The sequence below is a fragment of the Aristolochia californica genome, unplaced genomic scaffold, assembly GCF_029961685.1.
Source record: "Aristolochia californica isolate CCGP_79_NKW_82.1479 unplaced genomic scaffold, dmAriCali1.0.hap1 SCAF_5, whole genome shotgun sequence".
Taxonomy (NCBI): Eukaryota; Viridiplantae; Streptophyta; class Magnoliopsida; order Piperales; family Aristolochiaceae; genus Aristolochia; species Aristolochia californica.
Genome location: NW_027182214.1, coordinates 4,330,597 through 4,350,250, shown reverse-complemented (window position 1 = coordinate 4,350,250; position 19,654 = coordinate 4,330,597). Strand labels below are relative to the sequence as shown.

The following is a 19,654-nucleotide window of genomic DNA, read 5'->3' as shown; positions in this document are numbered from 1 at the left end:
AGTTCGAAATATTTAAATCAAGTTCGGCTCGAACATAGACAGGTTCAGGCTCGGCTCGGCTCGATGCCACCCCTACACGAGACACATAACAATGTGACTCCTTTTCCTATGAGAATACAATACTTACCTTACCCATTTGAATAATATCACATTTTCCTTATAAGTGGAGTTTTTATATAATGCCATGTGTCGCCCTTGTGTTACTTTATTTGTTTGAGTGAAGTTTTTTTGGCAGCACCACATATCACCTATGTATTTTTTCCCTTGCTTATGTGGTGATTAAGTAACATTCTTCTCTAATTTGATCTAATCATGGTCCATGCAATTGACTTTATCATGACCATCAATTGGGACTTGATCACAATAATCTACATCTCCATTTTAACCAAAGCTTAAATTTTGGCAATTGGACTTTTCGACCATTGATTAACTGACGATCAAGTTTCTTTAATCTAGACTGTCAATCAAATCGAAGATCCAAATCATTGATCAAAATTCTAATTTTAATGATTAAAATTTTATACATACAATTGGAAAGACAATAGGCTTCTAAAAGTAAAGAAAGCTACTAGACATCTATCCAGTATGATATAGTAGGAAGAGTTGAGCTAACGAAGTCATTACAGGTATCTACAGTAATTGAATCCCTTCACGAAATAAGAAAAAATCCCTGGACTCTTCATGCCTTTCATTGTAATTGATATGATGAAAAACTGAACACCGACAGTTCCTCGTTGGTTGACTTCATCTCAAGCTTCTGGAATGGGCTGCAAGTTATTTCCGACACTCACTATAAGCCTACTTCATATGAATCAGAAACAGCACAATAATTGTCACTAGAGAAAAGCTAATTAAACAATAATTTCCAACAAGCTCACAACAAGCCTACTTCATATGAATCAGAAACAGAACGATCATTCTTTCATTGCTAATTGTATCTATTGAGTTAAGCTACGTCATGAACACTCTGGGACAATGACCTACCTGCTATTTGGGTCATAATAGAAGCCGTTGATGAAGCCATCACTAAAGGAGAAACAAACATTGTAAAATCCAGTAATTGTTAAGCCACAGTCCCACAGTCTATTCCAACGTTCACAAAATATTGCTCTTTCCATCTCTACAAGAACAAGTCCATGGCATTACTTAATGATGGATAGAATGATATTTCCTTTTCTTTTTTCCTGTAGAGTCTATTTTCTCAGTGACATAACTCTCTCTTTCACACACACATATCTCCTCTTGCCTGTGTAAGTCCCTTCTAAATGAAATAGAATCCTTCAAGCATAAAATGCGAAAAATATGAAATACCATGAATACAAATGGGTACTCAGGTCCAAAGATTTACCTCCATCCAACTCATCCTGGATCTGGAAGTCAAAGGTGGATTGTCTTTAGTGGAGAGAAAGATAACAAGATAAGCTAGGTGACAAGAAATTTTTATGCTTTATCAATAGCCAAGAGAAAGATTGAAAATTGGACCAGTGTTTACATCATCTCCAGGCCTGAAAAAAATCAAGACATTTCAACTTGAAAGAATATCCCATTGAGGTGATTTTAAGGAAGCAATAATTGCAGTGGCCTAGTCAGACAAGTTTACATAGCCATTGTCATTTCACATCACACAGAACTTAATAAAATGTAGTTTCTGAGTTTCACCTTGATTAAAATCATACTTTACACCTAAGACCGTTTGGTCTAGTGGTATTCTGTTTACATTAGGTGCATCAGGTTGCTAGTTCGAATCGCGCCACGCCCTTCTCAAAATAAAAATAAAAATCATACGTTAGGTTTTAATAAAATAATAAAACCAAAGAAGCTTTTTTCTCCATTTTAATTTTTTTAATTTTTTTTTTTTTTTTGAAAGTGTATTGAGGGAGCTTCACTAGCTCGCTCTTATACACGCATATGAGCAGAATGACAAAAAGTAATAACTAAACCTTACGTTCCCATTTGCCAGTGAAAAAGGTATAATGTTTTATATCAACAATTTCACCCTCCCAGAAAGTTACCACCTGACACTCACCAAGAAAAATATCTGATATGAAATGAGGTTTCCATGAAATTGAAATATTTGTTTGTTTTATCTGAAAATATCACTTGAAATACTACATATGATTCTCATCTTAAAAAAAAAAAAAAAAAAAGAGGAAGAAAAAAAGAACAAGAAGAAAAAAAAAAAGATATAACAAGGAGTTGCAATTGACATTTAAACTGTGAACTTCGTAAACATTACAAAAAAAAAAAAAAAAAAAAAAGAGTATAGAAACATCACTTCACTATCAAAAAGTTTTTTTTTTTTTGACTTATGGTAAAAAAACAAAAATCCTTACTGGAGTGTCAGCAAGAGGAACATTAAGTGCTGCCTCCATGCTTCATCCTTTTGCAGAATTGAAACATTCAGAGTGCCAGCAAAAGTCTAAACCAAAGATCACAAAAAGGCGTATGAAATTTTTGAAACTTTTAAGTAGCAAGAATAAGCTAATATTATTAATTATCCAATTTTTGCTGTTTTTACAAACTGAACCTGCAGAAGATAAATAATATGTCATTTATGTTTGCAGAAGTCCATATCCAGTTTGCCTATTGGAGTTACCGAAGCCAAAGAACTGATTCACTCTTGTGAGGCACCAGAGACAGGATATTAGGGTTCTACTGTATACGACTCCTTATAGGAAGTCTAAGAACCCATAGAGAAAAATCACCCCACAGATTTCTTGATTCGATCTTTCTGGGAGGAGACACAAAGGGAGTTGTGCTTTTGCTTCTGGTTAATATTTCTTGCTCAATAATCAACAACTACAGGAAAATCCAATGCGGAATACCTATTGCTATAAATGAAATTTGTGATCATATGACTTTGGAAACATGCTGAATTTTTTGAGGCCTAAAGCCATTAATGAACTAGAAAGAACATTGTCTTTCATAAAAGAATGTTAAGAAAGCAGGCATTTAAACTTTGCTTACCTTGTTAGCTGTTTATTTTTTTTATTCAACATTTTCCAATAATTACTTGTCTGAACCATCCTAAGCTAACAGTAGGACATGTGAACCTTGAAGAAAACAAACTACTATCTTAACTTACAGACAACAGATTTAGCTGTTTAAATAGTGAACCACACAATATGGATGTTTATGCATACTTGCTTTTTATGGCAGATTAACATTACATTCAGCAGAATATGAAAATTGACCTTGCACTAGAAGTAGGAATGTTAACTTTTAACAAAATAGTGGTATCATGATCCGCAACAGAGTTGACAGAGTTCATTTAAACGAAGCAGAGAGGATACTAGAGCATATGATCTTATTATCTCTCCTGTTCCACACTCAAAAGTGTACAAGCTGGAGGAAGTGCAGGTATACGATTCACACCTTGGCATGTGGAGAAAGAAAATGGCTATGTCAAAATGGCAGGTACTAATTTCCAGATGCATAATAGTGTAAGATATTAAAGGTCACGAGTCATATTATTCAAATATTCAGCACTTCATACTTCTTTGACTTTTAAGGATAATAATATAAATTAAGTGAGAAAGTCAATCAAATGAGACTTGTTTTGAGAAAAACGATCCAATCTATTTCATGAATATCACTACTTGTCAGCTTTTAGAACCAAATCAGTTGAAATGGCTGTTATCTGTTTTTTGAAATGAAAACAAAGATGATAACAGTTTAACAAAACAGAAAAAGTTTTTCAGATCTTCAATGTCACTGACAGTTCAAGAATTATGTCCTAATACTTCTAAGCTATTCCTTTGAAAACTCTGAATACAGGCTAAATATCTTGAATTCCATTTCCTTAAAGAATAGGCACCAGCTTTAATTTTGGTCCAAACAGCAGAAGATCAGCTTTCTGGTTTTCTACAGATACATTTGCTTTGCTTCAACTAATCAAAAAGAAAAATGATCAGGTGCTGAAGTATGTTGATCAAGGAAACTTTCACCTAGCCAGCCTACACAAGGGTGTTAATATTACAAAGAAAATTTTGTATTATACATAAATATTATAGTGAAGGCCGAGGACATTTATAAGAATCTCAACTCCATTTGTCTAAAAATAGACATCTGCCAGCAGTGTATCAATGCTACCAAATCAAGAAAAGGAAAGCAGCGGTATGGTATCAATCAAGTTCCTCTTCATAGAAATAGTAACTCATTTTAACAGTTCAAACCCTGTGTTTATCTCCGTCATCTCCAAAACCTAATTTTACCACAAACAGATTTTGCCCATCAATTTCATACACAACAGTCAACATTTCAAGCTTCCAGCCATAAAGAAGACGGAGAATCCAAAACCCTAGCTCTACTACATCAAACGATAGAACAATATTCGGGATTATCAGTACCTCTCATCTGGGATGGCGGCAAATTATCAAGCACCCTCACCGGCATTGGGGAACCTTTCTACCTCTCGATCAGTATATCGCTTCCCGATAAAATATGAGAAAACACCTTTCTTTGTATGGATTTGCTTCGCTTCCTTCATTTATTGACAATGATAATAAAAGATCATTGTCGGAAGCTGAGGCCTGCGCTGGTCGAATTATTTCTGTTCGTAACCCGGATCGGCGGTCGGAATGAACCACCTTCCGGCCGGGCGGGGTGATCGCCGCGCAACCGTAAATTCCGGTTTTTTTATTTATTTCCCCTCTTCCTGTTTCCCTTCTCGCTAAAGCCGGTCTAAGTCGAAGTTTGACCGCGTAGAGACCGGTAAAATCCGGTTCAAGAGGTTCTGCACAAAGCCCCGTATCCCGAACTAACCGGTCCAGTCGGTCAGATCTCGGTTTTCGTCATCGCGGGTTATATACATTCTGTTGAACCCGCCCCTTCTCTCGTTTAGGTCACCCAAAAAACCCGTTTCCCTCTGAAAACCCGACCCTCTCCGGGAGGGATTCTCTTCTCCGCCTCTGTGTGTTTGAAGCCGTCGGCGAGAGCTTTTCACTTTCAAGGTAAGCTTTCTATTTCACGGAAAATCATTAGTTTTACGGTAAGTGGTTTTGTGTTTTCTATTCGTTTCGACAAACCGTTCTCTGTTCTCGTACTTCTGGAGATGGTGCGTTTAGCTATTGGTAAATCCTCAAAAGGCTTAATTCTTGTATAGCAATTACGATTCAGCAAAGGTCAAAACCTAGAAACTCAGACGCTTGATGCGACAACCACCAAGAAGACGATGTGTCTCGGGAAGTATGCGGCAACTAATAGAGTCGTACTGGTCTCCTGAGATGGGATCTGCGTGGAGATAATTTGAATGACATTCACTTGTTCCCGCAGATTGAGAGATTTCTCTTTTCATCGCTGGAAACGTCTTACGATGGTCTGTTCCGCAGATCGGTCCCAATAGGTCGTAACAGAGGCGTGCAGAAGAAAGTCGATAATAGGCTGCCCTCCCCAAGAATGGTGAAGACGCCTTAGTAGGTTATGGGCTTTTGTCGACAATTACAGGTCCGACGAAGCCCAATATAAGTTTTTCAGTAGTTGTCCGGAACCCACTCTCCATCCGACCATCACTGGATTTGGTCCTAGTGGGGCCTTAGTTGGATGAACTTTATCTTCTCTAAGGAAAGTAAGGGTGAGCGTCTCAGTATTGTGTATTGTATTGTATTGGGCCTGCTTTGGTTTAAAAAATAATATGGAAGGAAAATTAAAATATGATATACATCTAGTATAGTGTTGGCACTTTCAAAATCTGAGATGTATGGTACGTACTATATGTGTAACATATCTCCAATTTGGTGATCCTTGGAAAATGTTGCCAGTTATATTAAGGATGTATCTTAAAGCTGTATGAAAAGAAAAAAAAAAGCATCCTAAAGGCTTATTTCACATGGTTGTCTGGAAATTGTACCATATTGGTGAATAAAATGTATCCTATTGTCGAAGTACTGGTTTTTGCTCTTATTGGCCTTTTGGCCAGTGCATTCCTCATAGTTAATACTAAATTCTGAAAGTTCCTACTGTGTGATGACATGCAGTCTAATACCTAAATTCTGAAAGTTCTTGCTATGTAAGCACATGCACTCTAATGGGAATCATACTTGGAACATTCATGCATGTCAGTTATATATTTGAAGACTGTGTTGAAGAGTTGCATAAAAGTAAGTTCAGGTCTTGTGGGTCTGGTCCAATTCAGGTTAGAAAAGAAGTAACCCTGACCCAGACCATTATAAGGGGCTGAATTTGGACTCAGCTCCTGCTACCTACAGATGGTATGTTTTCCTGAAACCCCTGATCTATCAGAATTCTAGAATTGGTTATTAAGTTTAGATCCGATTATCATTTAAAAAAAAAAAAGTTTAGATTAGATTAATTTTGAAAATAGAAGCATGAGTGTTTGTGGAGGTTGGTTTGGTCTTGTCAATGTGCAAGCCTGATTACTGCCATCTTTTGTGAATGTTCTTTGTATCTGATCTCTTTTCTGTATTTCTTCATTTTCAGATATGTTTTCACCTTCTTTGCCCTTTAATACTGCTGTTATATTAGCATTTCTGAAGTCAAAAGAAACCTCTACATTCATGTTGGAGTTAGCTATTATTTGCTTAAGAGCTTTGTAGGGAAAAAAGAAGCAAAATTTTTTGCTACTGGAAAAATGTAATTTGTTATCATACTTTACTTGTTGGAGGGCAGCCTCAGTAGACTTGTAAAGAAACTATAGCTTGAGCTCAAACATGAGTCTGAAATCAGACTTAGAGTTGATGCATATTACGGTTTCCAGGATACAAATTATGACCAAACATGAAGCCTACAGTGAACTGGATTCCATGGCCAAGTTCTTAGTTTCAGCTATTTGAGGGTCAATTATGTGACATTACTCATATGCATTTGTTTGGTTGGGCCAAGGTGAGGAGTCCTTAACTTCCGAGTGCTAGCACTCCAATCAAATCTAGAGAATTCTTGTGTGATTTGTTAAGGAATAGTCTCACATAAATTAGTGAGTACAAAGATCTTGAGTTTATTAGTTGGGAAAGAGGTTTCCTAAGTTGGCTAGTCATTTTGGGATGGGCCTTGGACCCAACTTAACATGGTATCAGAGCAGGTACTCATATGTGGGCCTGCACCTAAACTATCTACTTGTTAAATCACAAAAGAGGGCCTACACCTAAACTATCCACTTGTAGAGCCACAAAAGAGGGCCTACACCTAAAAACTGCCTACTCCTAAAATTATCTACTTGTAGAACCACAAAAGAAGGTCTGCACATGAGGGGGAGTGTTAAGGAATAGTCCCATATGGATTAGTGAGTACAAAGTTCTTGAGTTTATTAGTTACGGAAAAATGTTTCCTAAGTTGGCTAGTCATTTTTGAGATGGGCCTTGGACCCAACTTAACATGATTAAACTAAGTAAAGTTTGTTTTAGGCTGCATTTAGAAGTCTTTTTCTTCTCACGACTCGCAGAGACATATCAGTAGCAGAAGCTTTTGAGGGGGGGGGGGTCTCTCGGATAGTGAGGCATTGGAGGCTAGTCGATTGCTGGACCTTGTTGCTTCGTTTAAAATCCGTCCTTTGGAGGCTGACAAGCTCGTTTGGTGGCCGGATAAAAAAGGTTCTTTCATGGTCTCATTGGCATACGAATTTTTTAAACGGCAGTAACTCGGCTTGGAGGGACAATGGGACCAATTTCGTATGGCATTTATGTGCCCCTCCAAAGGTAAATTTCTTCATGTGGAGTGCCTGTCAAGGCAAAATTCTCTCGGCAAACGTATTGAGAAGAAGAGGCCATCCCTCCGTTGATCCCTTATGTCCACTCTGAAATTTTGAGAACGAAACTATTAGCCACATTCTACTTCACTGCAGTTTCTCTTGGAAGGTGTGGATAAGCATCCTTGGTAAGCTTGGGCTACAACTCTGCATGGCAGTTGATCTCCTCACGTTCAGTAAATCACTCATGGGTACCTCTATGTCGAGTCTTGGAAAGATGATGCTCTCTGCCTGTTCCAGTTTCATCCCGTGGGGGCTATGAAATGAGCGGAATAGAAGAAGATTCGATGCAAAAAGTGAATCTTTAGACCGGGTTGTGGACAGAGTTGTTGGTCATATATCTACTTGGCTTTTAACAAAGAAATCATTCTCTCCCTATCTGGGTTCTTCCATTCGTGAAAATTGGAGAAACTTGGCATTGATACACATTGGGAAAAAGTCTCCGGTCATGCAAGAATGGACTCCTCCTACTCCTGGTTACCTCAAGTTAAATTTTGATGGTTCATCTCTTAGCAACCCTGGTATTTCTGGTTACGGCGGAGTAATTTCTGATCATTCCGGCAATCAACTCTTCACGTATGCCGGCCCCTTTGGTATTTCAGACTCTACGACTGCTGAGTTACAGGCTCTCGTCTCCGATCTTCGTGTTTTCAAAGATAGATGCAGTGGGCCCCTCCAAGTTGAAGGGGACTCAAAAGTGGTGATTGGATAGTGTGAGAATGTGTCTTTTCCTCCATGGAGACACTGGGATACTTTTAAGGAAATTTTAGATATTACCTCAATTGTTTCTTGTGTTTGGACCCATATTCCGAGATCTGCAAATTCGGCGGCAAGTGTACATGCCAGACAGGGAGCTACCCTACAATCGCTGGTTTTAAGGGAAATGCTCCCCCAAACTTTGTAATTTCTCTTGTTTTATTAATACATCTTTATCAAAAAAAAAAAAAAAATAGGAATCATCTAAGATGGAAGAACATTGCTTTGGAACTTGTAGTGGCAGCATGCTTGTAATTTTCTTTTTGTCTGATGTTTGTAACTCGGGTACTTAGCATTCAAGAATTACATTGGAAATCTGTTAATTGTTTAAAACTTCTGTAGTAGTAGTGGCAGCGTGCTTGTAATTTTTTTTTTGGCTGATGTTTGTAACTCGAATATTTAGCGTTGAAGAATTACATTGGAAATCTTTTAAGTGTTTAAAACTTCTGTGGTAGTGAAATGGGGGAAAAGCAATTCTATGTTTCTCTTATATCCATTTGTCTTATAAGTTATTTTATTGTTGTGGTCATTTATCAATTTATGCTTTGTGAACACGCTAGATGGCATCAAGGCAGGGACCTGGACCTGTACCGGGTCATCCGCAAAAGCATGATCCTGCTTGGAAGCATGTACAGATTCTCAGCATGAATGGGGAGCGAAGAAAACTCAAATGCATCTATTGTGGGAAAATATTCCAAGGGGGAGGTATTCATAGAATAAAAGAACATCTTGCTGGTCAAAAAGGTAATGCTTCCAAATGCCCGAGAGTGCTGCCTGAGGTGCAGCTACTTATGCGAGAAAGCTTGGAGGGGTCTCTAGTAAAAAGAAAGAAAAAACAAAAGTTAGCAGAGGAGGTTGACAGCCTTAATCCAGTTCCTATTTGTATGGTGGATACGTTTGCATGTCAAGGTGAAATGGAAACTGGGCTCCAGTTGCTTGTTGATGGGCTTGATCCAACTTCAGCCTCGCCAATAAAGAAAGAAGAAGAAGGGGTTGCTAAAACTTCAGAGAAGAGAAAAAGGGGGAGGCCAAAACTCACTTCTCCTCCTCCTCCTTCTGTTCATCCATTGCCAATTCTTTCCGATGCTGATGCATTTGGGAGAGTTGATTCAGGATTGCCTAAGGCAAAAGATCACACGCTCAAGGACCAAGCACATATGGCAGTTGGCAGGTTTCTCTATGATGCTGGAATACCCTTGGATGCTGTGAATTCAGTGTATTTCCAACGGATGGTGGATGCTATAGCATCTGCAGGACCAGGTCTTGAAGGGCCTACATATCATGACCTGAGGGGTTGTATCTTGAAGAATTCAATTGAGGAAGCAAATAACATTTTGGAGCAGTATAAGGTGATGTGGGGAAGAACAGGATGTTCCATTATGGCTGATGAATGGACAACCTCGAATAGCAGAGTTCTTATGAACTTTCTCATTTATTGTCCTGAAGGAACGATGTTCCTAAAATCTGTCGATGCATCAGATATAGTTGAGTCTGCTGATGCACTTTATGAATTACTAAAGCAAGTGGTGGAAGAAGTTGGCATTAAAAATGTAATTCAAGTAATTACTAACAATACTGGGATTCATGTTATTGCCGGAAAGAGATTAACTGAGACTTTCCCCACCATGTTTTGGACTCCTTGTACTGCTCGATGTGTAAATATGATTCTGGAGGAATTTGAGAAAGTAGAAAAGATAAGTGCAACTATTGACCATGCACAAGCAATAACAAGATTTATCTACAACCATAGCATGGTTTTGAATATGATGAGAAAGTTCACTGATGGAAAAGAACTGTTACTGCCTTTCGTTTCCCGTGTTGCCACAAACTTTCTGGCATTGCACCACATGGTCACTTTGAAAGATAATCTGAAGGCCATGTTTGCCTCACAGGAATGGATTGATTGCCAATACTCCAAGTCACGAGCTGGTATTGTTGCAAGTGGACTTGTTGTGAGTGATCCATTTTGGTCTCAGTGCATAACAATTGTAAATCTTACAGAGCCTCTTCTTCGAGTGTTGAAGATGGTCAACAGTGATGACAGGCCTGCCATGGGGTGCATATTTGAAGGCATGTATCGTGTGAAAGAAGCTATAAAGAATGAACTGAAAACCAAAGCAGAATACATGTTTTATTGGAATATTATTGACTCAAGGTGGGACACACTAATACATCGGCCTCTTCATACGGCGGGTTTCTTCCTCAATCCTCAATTCTTTTATAGCATTAAAGGTGAAGTGCATAATGAGGTTATGTCTGGGGTGTTGGACTGTATAGAAAGATTAGTCCCTGATACGAAAGTTCAAGACAAAATTAACAAGGAGTTGAGTTCATACAAGAATGCTACGGGTGATTTTGGACGCAAGATTGCTGATAGAGCAAGATATTCCTTACCTCCAGGTTGAAACATGTTGCTCATTTCCTAGGGCTTGCAAATATTTTGTTTTGAGATATAATCTTAAGAGTGTTTTTTTGAATAAGCTAATATCTTTTTCAAATGTTTTGATCTTCTCAGCTGATTGGTGGTCTACATATGGAGGGAGTTGCCCAAATCTGACCCGATTGGCCATACGTATTCTTAGTCAAACTTGCACTGCAACTGGATTTCATCGTGATCATATTCCTTTTGAGCAAATTCATAGTCAGATAAAAAACCGCTTGGAACATCAAAGGCTCAAGGACCTTGTTTTTGTGCAGTATAATTTGCGTTTGCAAGAAAGGTACATATTGGAATTTGAAACATTTTTATTCCTTGGCAATGGGGTGTAATTAAAGTTGTATAACCCTACCTAGGCATCAATCCAGTGGTCTGACAAGAACTTGGTTGAACTGGTCAATCTGGTTGAATTAGTTATATTTTTTAGTATAGAAAGAAAAAGGAAAATTTTAAATCTAAGTTCAACATTTTCATAGTTGACACTATCTGCCTGATCAGGTTTGACTGGATCATTGGTTGAACCAATTAACCAAAATTGTATTCTATATTAAAGTATCTTAGGTTTGAGGTGAGCTGGAGCCTGAGTTACTATGATTGATTCAAACAGTTGGGCTTGCCTGAGTTTTTGTAGCTGTATGTCTGATTATCGCGACTTTCTGTGCTATGAGCTAAATTATTTTACCTGCTGCCAAACATTGCAGAAGATGCAAGAAAGAGTTACCAGACCCTATTGCATTTGACAAAATGGATATTTCAGAAGGTTGGGTTATGGAAGAGTTGTCTGAAGGAGAAGGAGATCTGGATTTAGGTTGGACTGCAATTGATCAACCTGCAGCTACAGGGACAAACTTTGCATCAGCAAATGATGAGCACACTATTGGTGAAGTTTCAGGTATTTCCATATCTGGATATTGAAAACTTATATTATCAGGAATCACATAGAATAACTTATATGAAATGAACAATGATTCAGGATATGAAGATGAAGAGATATATACAGGAGGCAAAGATGAAATGGTTGGTGAAGATGATGGGCAAATTTAGTTGGATGGTAAAGAGAATAAGTTCAGCTGTAAAGATTGTACATTAATATGCTATGGGGGCAAAGATAGTTTCTAGGGGGATCATTAGTTGTAGTTAAATAGGTAAGAAGCTTATGCTGATTATTTTCTCCGTCTTGAGCTTTGAAATTATAAATACAATTTTATCTAATTGCTTGTATTAGAAAATTTGGGCCTGGGTGTATGAACTCTAATGGTTTCTTAACAAGTTGCTCAAGTGGATTGAATAGTAACCACTTAAACTTAAGCTTGCTAACTAATACTGGTTTTGCTAAATAATCTCCCCCCTTAAATAAAAATTCATTAGGCTTATAATTTTTCACTTCAATGAGGTTCATTCTTACATAATGCCCCAAATGTTTAGCTAAAGAAATTACATTCTGACTATCAAACTAAATGGAAACATATTTCTTAAGAATCAAAAGTTCACCAACCTGGTTTTTAAGCTTCTCAACATCTTTTGCCACTTCCAATGGGAATTATATATATATATATATAACTTGATAATAACATCTACAACAATACACCTCAAATGTGTAAATTATAGCACTTCTCGATATTATGGATTTATGATCAACAATAGCTAGGTAGAAGCACCTTGATCTACAGAGAAATTATTTTAGCAGCTATCAATTAGCTTATTCAGGATTTGATTGGTCCACAATTTATAAGGATAACTTAACAATTTAGCACAAAGTCTCTTAGATAGGTAGATACTATAGTAACGAAGGCACCAAAGATTATACACAAACCTAGTTGATTTTAACACAACAATAGCAACTCAATTTCATCTCATTTGAATGATTTTCAAACATTAGCACATTGACATTTGAAAACTCTATCATCAAAGTTTTAAAAACCTATGAAAAATCTCCAACTAAGACCCACCCATAATAAATAATGCATTCTAAAATAAAAAGTACAAGTACTTAGCTCTTTTCGGAAACCTCCTTGCTTTGACTCTTTCTCTTGAGTTTGAAAATCTTAGATTGTTTGGAAGGCTAAGAGAGCTTGACTTTGCTTTGTTTCACTATAATAATGCTTAGTTTATAATACGAGGCATGAAATCTATTACATACAGCTCAAACAAACTAAAGAAAAACTAGTTATTCATAATCGTTTTGTCTAAAAAAATGACTATGTCCTTTTGTAAAAGTTGGTCAAATTGAGGGTAAAAACTCTTAGAAAAAAGACTAAAATTCATGATTTGACTTGTCTATGATAATGGTATGCCACTTACAAATTTTACCTATGATGGCTGAATTGAATCTCTAAAACTTCACCCACAATATTTCGGGAGAGAGCCCTTCAAATGTTTGTGGTTTGACAAGAAAATCTTCATAAGAATCTCTATCTCCTTTCTTTAGTCCGTTTAGATGATTGGCTGAATGGTTACCTTCCGTAACCCTTCTCTCTCATTTTTGTTTTGAAAGAGTCAGTCTAGTGGAAAGGTCTTTTTTGGTTATGCTTGTTTCCTCCTTTTTCTTCTTCAGACAGAGGTTATTCAGTTGAATGGGCTTAAGCTTATTCTTTTCTCTTTTGGCCCTCATTAGCCTAATTCATTTGGATATCTAGGGCGGATAAATACAAATAGAGATCTTTCTTTCTTCTATTTGATCAAATGGTTGTAGATGTTTGGACCATCCTTTTTAAGATTTTAGTAATCGCTCAGTTTTTACATTGGCTATTTTAATGGTCCTTAGCCGATTGGACAGACATTCTGGTATATTTCATTCCAAAGCTCATTGTACCAAATTTGATCATATAAATTCCATAATTAGTTTCCAAGTGTTTGTTATCATCAAAACTATCTTAATAGAGATCAACATGCTAATAATCTTCCCCTTTTTACTGATAATAAATACTCATGAGCAATAATTTTTTTGACAAAATGCATACGAGGCATGAATTTTTAACAAATTCCTTGTGATTTTGTTACCTATTTTCTATCTTTGCTCCCCTAAGTCCAATGCATATGTATCGAAGTTCTTGGGTTGTTTCTTTTACTTCGTGTACCCCTTGAATTTAATCTTTATTGGCCAAACTTTTATATCGTGTTAAATTTTTGGAAGAGAGAAAATAATTCACCATCTTGATTATAATTGAGTAGAATAAGCTTTTACTTATAATAAAGGAAAAAAGTTGAATCAGGTTACAATTAAACTACCTATATCTCAATTACACCCAAAGTCAAATACTTAAAGATAAGTCCTAGAGTTATTAAGCAAGTGAAATTTTTTGAAACACCTTTTAATTGAAACACTTTTGTGAGATTTCCTTCCGTGAGACATTTGTATGACTCTACTATATGAATTGTTGGTATGTGGGATTTTTTTCTATGAGAGTCATAGAAGACTCTTTCATACCTGTTCTTCAACAATTTGCTAATTTTTAAGTGTTTTCCTTGGTTTTTCGACTTAATCAAATTATTCAAGATTTGAAAATAAAATTGCATAAAATTGATGGTCAAGGAAAAAAATTATTTTATTTTAGTGATTGTAAAATGTAAATACAAGTATACATAGTTCAGAGCACACTAAAACTAACATCTAAGAGTTCTTGGACCAATTAATTTGTGCTTGAATTTGAATGATCTCTTTGATACTAGTCTATTTGGTTGAGAGCCCTAGAGATCAAGGATTTGTTGGCATGAGAATTGACTTAGAACTTTTTGATCCTCTTTTGGTTAGTTGTCATGTCAGAGGAGTTTATTGCTACCAAGGGATGATTGAAGGTTTTCCTCTGGTAGATTCCTGGATCCCTCTGAGGTGGAAGCTTCTCCTCTATTTCTTCAACCTTCCTCTTGGCTAGTGTAATATTCAAAGAAACCACCTTCTTCTTGCCCTTTTGGTTGTTCTTTTCTATCTTAGTTACATCACATACCCCCTATTTGTTACTTTCAGTCACAACCTTAGTGCTTGGGCTGAGTTCTCCTATACTAGTTTCCATCTTGGCATCCTCTTCTTGCTCAGTTGTAGGCATTGCTTCCCTTATAACCTTCTCTATTATTTCTTCAACTACACTATTCTCCCCACCAAGTTCAGCTACTTTGTTTTTCTTCTTTTTACTTCAGTCTCTTTTTTTTCTAACTCAAGAGCCTTACTTTCTTATTGACCATTTGGTCAGGAGTCTCATCACTGAAGCTGCATAAAAATGCAATTAGTCCTATGCTTTCTCCTCTTTTTTTCTTGTCCATTTCTTCATGGAATTTTTCAATTTTTTTTGTACATTTTCTAATTCAATCATTGTTTGCTTCTCTTCCTCTAAATTGTATTTGATTAATAACTCTAGACATGAGTTTTTAGTAATTTAAAATGTTCTAATATCTAGTAAGAGACCTAAACCTCATGGCTTTATCTTTTATGAAGACAGATAAATTTATTAAAAATAATTAAATTTAGTTGATTATCTCTTTCATGAGGAAAAACTTAACCAATGGACCACTTCAGCGATTAAATGAAAAGAAATTAATAACTTAGCATTTTTTAATCCTTTACAACAATGGTTATTAAGACAATGGAATAAAATGTCAGTCTTAACAATCATGAATAAATTCTTAGACTTCTCAATGAAGAAGATTTATTTCCCTATAGGATGAATGAAAATATCATTTCATCCATATAAGATTAGTTCAAAATGCATTTAAGCCTCATACATTGCAAGGACTTAATGCTTCAATTTTATCTTGTCTTAGGGATGAACTGTCTCAATTGGACATTCTCCCTTTTGTAGACTAATCTATCACAAACAGGTTTATTTAATATTTACCCACATATGAGTCTGTCATTAACAATTCCTCATATTTTAAAGCCATTGAAACTTGACATGAGCATTTGGTTCTATGTCAAAATCCTCTAAAATTTTCAGAGAAGTTGCAAGAGGGTATATAGAGGTAATATATTCCTCCTTACTAGTTTTTCATTTTTTTTCTCGAACATTGATACATCTTCTCCTTTATTGGTCATATATTTCATGAACCAATTTTTAAATGAAGGAATTTTTAATTGCTTTAGTTTCTTTTTACTTCTTAACATCCTTCTTCTAGTTATTCATAGAACTTTTCTATGTAAAATTGTAATTTTTTTTATCAAATTATTGAAATACCATTCCCTAAATGGTACACTTTTGGTTTATATAGGACGGCACTTGTAGTCTTTCTTTGACCTAGGGGACAATTCATTTGTAACCCATATCAAAATAGCTTGGAGAGTTATTTTCCCCCATTTTGTCCCATTGGGGATGTGCAATCTGAACACTGAAAGAAACCGATTTGAATCGGGAAATTACTTCCAATCTAGATTGAATTTGGGTTTCTTGGGTTCTGCTTATTCCTTCTTGGGACTTATTCAAGTTGAAGATGATAACCTAGAAAAGGTTCCAAGAGCGATTTTCTGGGGATTAGTGGTGTTTCCAATAAATTTGATGATAACATCATTGTTTGGATTTTGAACTATTTGTTCAGTTTCCTAGTTAATCATAGGTTGATTTAGAACTACTTCCTTAAGTTTCCATTGGTGTGGAAAGTCTATCAGACCACTTAATCATTTTGTTTATTATCATGTTTGAAGATAGTAATTTGGTTAAGCACAGTAGTCAAGGGCTTACAAAAAATGTCCCATCACCATCTCAACATCAACTGATAATAAGGGCCAATGCTAATAGATTGTCGTCCCACTTATCATTATCATGTGTATGATTACTATTAAAATACATGATGAATTAGTTAAATAAAAATATTTTAATGATCACAATACTTGGTAAGAGACCTTATCCTCATGGCTTTATCTTCTTCTTATTCTTCTTGTTCTTCTTCTCCCCCTTCATTCCCCACATCCTTATTTTTCTCACTTCTAACTTCCCCTCTTCATGTGTTGTTGGTTGAGATGAGTTTGTGGACATATTTTCTCTCCTCATATGCTCTCTCCACATCCAATCTAGGTGTGCTATGAGGGCTTCATGAGTGTCCACCTTCCATATCAATTCTTGCAACATACTAAGGAGGACCTCAAATTGGCTAGTGGTTATAGGTGTGAGAGGTGGTGTTGTCTCACAAGATCTCCTCATCTCCTCCTTTGAGAGAGATTTAGCTTCTCTCTTCCTCTTTTCATTACTAGAGCGAGTGCCACTCTTTTATGCTTGTTAAGAGACACCCACGTTTTTAGGGGTGGTATAGCTAGTAAACAAAGAGAACTTTCATAGAGATGACATAAAATTATAATTATACAAGTCGATGTATGTCTTCTTATGTCTTTTTTTCTTTTGAAGCATGTAGCCCTAAGGGTGTTGCAGTCATTGTAAACACTTTCACACAACTATAAATATAGCCTCAAGGCATGAAATAGAGCATTCAAGCCTCTTCCTCTTGGCTCAAATTCGTCCATACACCTCTTTCTCTCTTTTCCTTTTCTCCTTTGGTTTCTTCTCTCCTCTTTCCCAAGAGCTAGAATTCCTTTATTCTCTCATTCCCTTGAGATCTCTTGTCTTTATGTCTTGTCCCTAGAAATCAACAATCGCTATTGCTTTGTTCACATATTTGTTCACTCTTTCTAATCGATACTTCTTGAAATCCCTTCTTTATTAAGAAATGGGTGAGAATCCACCTGTGGGCAATTTTCATGTCATTCTTATGTTGGCTATTGAAAATTGCATCCAATACATATAACCTAAAGTTTAGTTCCTTCCTAATCTTCACCTTGCCACCACTAAATACCACACTATTGAGAGAAAAATCCTATCTATAGTGTTCATCCTATTTACATGGAAGTCCTTGACATCACAAAGGGCCATTTATAGGGCTTCAAGTGTCAACCCCAAGGGGCCCCCCTCCATGTTTGAGTCGAAAGACCATGCTCCAGTATTAGGCCTCTGAAACAATTAATTTATGACTTGTGTGTAGTAACTAGCTTTTTTCTCTCTAATGTGGAGTGAATGACTCTTACTTTCAAAATCAACCAAATTATCTATCCACATACAAGAGTATAGTATTTTTACAACCTCTTCAATTATCCAGTATTCACTTGGTGCATATAGTTTCTTAGAACTTTGTTCTTCTAGATTACCCTTCAATTGGGAATTTTTCAAAATAAGAATCCTCTCAATCGGCCATGCTATAGTTACCCCTTTCTTCTTAATAAAGTTGAGAAACACATCTTCATAATTTACATTTGGTCAATGATCATTAGAGTCTGACCTACCAAATATGCTCTTCTTCTTTTTGTTGAACTCTGGTATCCTAGCAATTATCTCTTCTCCTGAGTTCACCTTTTGCTTTGCTTGTTCTTGCGGTTTTGGATGAGGTTTCAACTATGTTTTTAGCTGCTCTCAATTTACCCATTGGAAAATAAGTTTGAGTAGTTTTTGAGGGAGGTTTGATGAGGTTTTTGGGTGAACGGTTGGTTTTTGGAACCCTTGGATTCAGTCAGAAGTTTTAGAAAAATTCAGGCCGGTGTAGGCTAGGTATTTATATTCCCAACGTAAATTGTTCATTCGGATGTCACCCATCTAGACAATTTGCCTATTGAAATCTCTTTGTTTGCGTCCATTCGGTCTTCCATTTGAATGGTTAATATTGAATGGATAGTTACAAAAAACTAACTATTTAAAACCGTTTGATCTTCTGGTTGGATGATTAGTGCTTGGGACTGGTGAGTTTTGCATGCACCGTCTGAAAGATTTCTAACTATTGGGACGGTCAAAGTTTGCAACTTATGTTTTTTTTTTCGCAGGCACTATCCGGATGGCTTCTAGTCATCCTCATAATCAATTCTAGCAATATGTTCTCTATTTAAAATTTTGTTAAGTACCAAAGATAGACCATTTGGATGGCCTATGGTGCTTGAAGTCATGTCTTCTTAGGCATTTTAACTTATCCAAATGACATGTCAATCAATCCAAATTTACTTCTAATCTTTGTAAAACATTTTGAGGGGAGGAATTTTGAGAATATATCTACTACTTGATGATTAGTTTCTATAAGTTCCATTTAATGAGTCCTTTTTTAGTAGAATCTCTAAGGAAATGTGCTTGATTTCTATATTCTTGGGTCTACCATGATGGATAGGATTCAAAGATAAGTTAATTGCAAAAGTATTATCACAGTGTTAAAGAAGCCAATGGCATACCTTATAATTAAGAGGTTGAGTGGCACAACTTGTAATTACTAGATTTTTTGGTTCTTTTGATATTTATCATGTATTAGAGTTTTCAACCTAAATCTATAAATAAAGGTCCTATAGAGGATGAGCTCATCACTTGAGCTCCTATCCTTGATCTAAACTCCTTCCCTCTTCCCACATGTGCTCCTTTTCTCTTCTCCTTTTCTCTGTTCCACTTCTCCTTACCTCTTCTTCTCTTCAACCTTAACTTCTAAAGCATGAAATCCTAGAATCTAATATGGTATCATAGCAACGGTTCTAGGGTTTCAAAACACTCTGCTCTAAGTCAAGTTATGCTTGTTAGAGGACGTCCATGTTAAGACTTTGGAGGAAGAAGTTGTTGGAAAAAAATTCCGGCGATAGTGTCAAACCATTAAGGCCTATTCATCCACATCCTTTGTGTGTTTTTATTCCCCAAATACCAGCTTTGAGTCTATAAATTGGACATCCAAAGCAAAAGAATCATATCTAAAAAAATTGTGCCTTTTTGTGAAACCAATAGCTGAATATGGTCCAATTTATGGGGCTACTAAAATTTCTTCCATTA

General features: G+C 36.3%; 2 protein-coding genes and 1 pseudogene across 2 annotated transcripts; 2 read left to right on the top strand and 1 right to left on the bottom strand.

Moving 5' to 3' along the window:
* Positions 1-554: 554 nt before the first annotated feature.
* Positions 555-3,383, bottom strand: LOC137965112 (uncharacterized; annotated as a pseudogene).
* A 1,482-nt stretch (positions 3,384-4,865) lies between these two features.
* LOC137966693 (uncharacterized) lies at positions 4,866-12,167 on the top strand. The gene is made up of 5 exons (XM_068813381.1): positions 4,866-4,952; positions 9,016-10,855; positions 10,971-11,175; positions 11,594-11,784; positions 11,866-12,167. The coding sequence occupies exons 2-5, from the start codon at positions 9,016-9,018 to the stop codon at positions 11,934-11,936; spliced, it is 2,307 nt and encodes a 768-aa protein (XP_068669482.1). The 5' UTR covers positions 4,866-4,952; the 3' UTR covers positions 11,937-12,167.
* LOC137965111 (uncharacterized) lies at positions 6,817-8,411 on the top strand. Its single transcript, XM_068811514.1, has 4 exons — positions 6,817-6,840; positions 7,359-7,649; positions 7,809-7,948; positions 8,024-8,411. Exons 1-4 carry the CDS (start codon positions 6,817-6,819, stop codon positions 8,409-8,411), a joined length of 843 nt encoding a protein of 280 aa, XP_068667615.1.
* Positions 12,168-19,654: the final 7,487 nt, after the last annotated feature.

Bases quoted from the DNA above. Each gene is read 5' to 3' on its own strand.
- LOC137965111 (XM_068811514.1), top strand. From the start codon at position 6,817: ATGCATTTGTTTGGTTGGGCCAAG. The intron at 6,841-7,358 runs GTGAGGAGTCCT...AGTTTGTTTTAG, and splicing joins ATTTGTTTGGTTGGGCCAAG to GCTGCATTTAGAAGTCTTTT. The intron at 7,650-7,808 runs GTAAATTTCTTC...TTCTCTTGGAAG, and splicing joins ATTTATGTGCCCCTCCAAAG to GTGTGGATAAGCATCCTTGG.
- LOC137966693 (XM_068813381.1), top strand. From the start codon at position 9,016: ATGGCATCAAGGCAGGGACCTGGACCTGTACCGGGTCATCCGCAAAAG. The intron at 10,856-10,970 runs GTTGAAACATGT...TGATCTTCTCAG, and splicing joins AAGATATTCCTTACCTCCAG to CTGATTGGTGGTCTACATAT. The intron at 11,785-11,865 runs GTATTTCCATAT...ACAATGATTCAG, and splicing joins CACTATTGGTGAAGTTTCAG to GATATGAAGATGAAGAGATA.